The 2,523-nt window shown below is 53.7% G+C and overlaps 1 protein-coding gene across 1 annotated transcript in view; it reads left to right on the top strand.

The window, feature by feature from the left end:
• Positions 1 to 46: 46 nt before the first annotated feature.
• Positions 47 to 2,523, top strand: part of LOC116217616 (vegetative cell wall protein gp1-like) — a gene marked incomplete at both ends in the record, with an annotated part of 3,518 nt that continues 1,041 nt past the window's right edge. The window contains one exon of the mRNA XM_031557532.1: positions 47 to 131. Coding sequence (XP_031413392.1) covers positions 47 to 131 — 85 coding nt within the window. The remainder of the gene's footprint in view (positions 132 to 2,523) is intronic.

Below are 2,523 nucleotides of genomic sequence, written 5' to 3' on the forward strand. Positions count from 1 at the left end.
TTTTTGGGCGCAGATTTGGGGTGAATTTGGGCGATTTTGGGGGCAGGGGGGGAGGCGCTGCCTGAGGCCTCGTCCCACGTCACTGAGGACGACGGCGACCCCCGGCTGAGCACCACACAGGTCACCGTCCGGTGAGCACCAGTAGAGACCAGTAGAGACCAGTAGAGACCAGCGTAGATGAGTCCAGACCAATACAAACCAGTATAAACCAGTATAGACCAATATAGATGAGTATAGACCAGTGTAGATGAGCACAGATTAGAACAGACCAGTACAGACCAGTATAAACCAGTATGGATAAATACAGACCAGTAGAGACCAGTGTAGATGAGTCCAGACCAATACAAACCAGTATAAACTAGTATAGAACAATACAGACCAGTATAGATGAATACAGACCAATGCAAACCAGTGTAGACCAGTATAGACCAGTATAGATGAGCACAGATCAGAACAGACCAGTGGAGACCAATATAGATGTGTATAGACCAGTACAGACCAATGCAGACCAGTACGAACCAGTATAGATGAATATAGACCAGTTCGGATCAGTACAGATCAATATAAACCAGTGTAGACCAGTACAGACCAGTATAGATGAGCACAGATCAGAACAGACCAGTATAGACCAGTATAGACCAGAATAGATGAGTATAGACTGATACAGACCAGTACAGACCAGCACAGACCAGTATAGACCAGTATAGATGAGCACAGATCAAAACAGACCAGTATAGACCAGTATAGACCAGTATAGATGAGTACTGACCAGTATAGACAGTACAGACCAGTATAAATGAGCACAGATCAGAACAGACCAGTATAGACCAGTACAGATGAGTACTGACCAGTATAGACCAGTATAGACCAGTATAGATGACTATAGACCAGTGCAGACCAGTATAGACCAGTACAGACCAGTATAAGTCTCTACAGAGCACCAGTGCAGAGCAGCACAGACCAGTATGGATCAGTATGCACCAACTGACCAGTATGGTCCAGTACAGACCAGTACAGTCCACTATCACCCAGTATGAGCCAATGGGAACCAATATGGCCCATCCCAGTTGATCCCAGTTTGGCCCAGTACAGCCCAGTTGGGCCCAGCACAGCCCAACGGGACCCAGTAGGGCCCATCCCATCCCAGTCCCTCCCAGTCCCTCCCAGTTGATCCCAGTCCCTCCCAGTCCCATCCTGTTCCCTCCCAGTCGATCCCAGACGCTCCCAGTCCCTTCCAGTTCCTCCCAGTCCTTCCCAGTTGATCCCAGTCCCTCTCAGTCCCATCCCATTTCCTCCCAGTCCCTCCCAGTTCATCCCATCCCATCCCAGTCCCTCCCAGTCGATCCCAGTCCTTCCCAGTTGATCCCATCCCAGTCCCTCCCAGTGGATCCCATCATATCCCAGTCCCTCCCATTCCCTCCCAGTCCCTCCTATTCCCTCCCAGTCGATCCCAGTTCCTCCCAATTCATCCCAGTCTATTCCAGTGATCCCATTCCATCCCATCCCATTTCCTCCCAATCCCTCCCTTTCGATCCCAGTCCCTCCCAGTCGATCCCATTTCCTCCCGTTCCCTCCCAGTTGATTCCAGTTAATCCCATTCCCTCCCAGTCAATCCCAATCTCTCTCAGTTTGTCCCATCCCATCCCATTCCCTCCCAGTTGATCCCAATCCCTCCCAGTCCCACCCAGTCGATCCCATTCCCTCCCAGTTGATCCCAGTCCCTCCCAGTCCCTCCCAGTAGATCCCATTTCCTCCCAATTGATCCCAGTCCCTCCCAGTCGATCCCATTCCCTCCCAGTTGATCCCAGTCCTTCCCAGTTGTTCCCAGTCGATCCCAATCCCTCCCAGTTGATCCCATCCCATCCCATTTCCTCCCAGTACCTCCCTTTCGATCCCAGTCCCTGCCAGTTGATCCCAGTCCCTCCCAGTGGATCCCATCCCCTCCCAGTCAATCCCAGTCCCCCCCAGTTGATCCCAATCCCTTCCAGTTGATCCCAGTCAATCCCATTCCCTCCCAGTCGATCCCATCCCCTCCCAGTCAATCCCAGTCCCCCCCCAGTTGATCCCAATCCCTTCCAGTTGATCCCAGTCAATCCCAGTCCCCCCCAGTTGATCCCAATCCCTTCCAGTTGATCCCAGTCCCTCCCAGTCCCATCCTGTTCCCTCCCAGTCCCTCCCAGTGGATCCCGTTTCCTCCCAGTCGATCCCAGTCCCTCCCAGTTGATCCCAGTCCCTCCCAGTCCCATTCTGTTCCCTCCCAGTCCCTCCCAGTTGATCCCAGTCCCTCCCAGTCCCATCCTGTTCCCTCCCAGTCCCTCCCAGTCGATCCCATTCCCTCCCAGTTGATCCCAGTCCCTCCCAGTCCCATCCTGTTCCCTCCCAGTCCCTCCCAGTCCTCCCAGTTCCCCCTCACATCCCCTCCCATGCCTCCCAGTCCCTCCCAGTCGATCCCAGTCCCTCCCAGTCCCATCCTGTTCCCTCCCAGTCCCTCCCAGTCCTCCCAGTTCCCCCTCACATCCCCTC

This window comes from Meleagris gallopavo, unplaced genomic scaffold, assembly GCF_000146605.3.
Source record: "Meleagris gallopavo isolate NT-WF06-2002-E0010 breed Aviagen turkey brand Nicholas breeding stock unplaced genomic scaffold, Turkey_5.1 ChrUn_random_7180001846272, whole genome shotgun sequence".
Classification (NCBI taxonomy): Eukaryota; Metazoa; Chordata; class Aves; order Galliformes; family Phasianidae; genus Meleagris; species Meleagris gallopavo.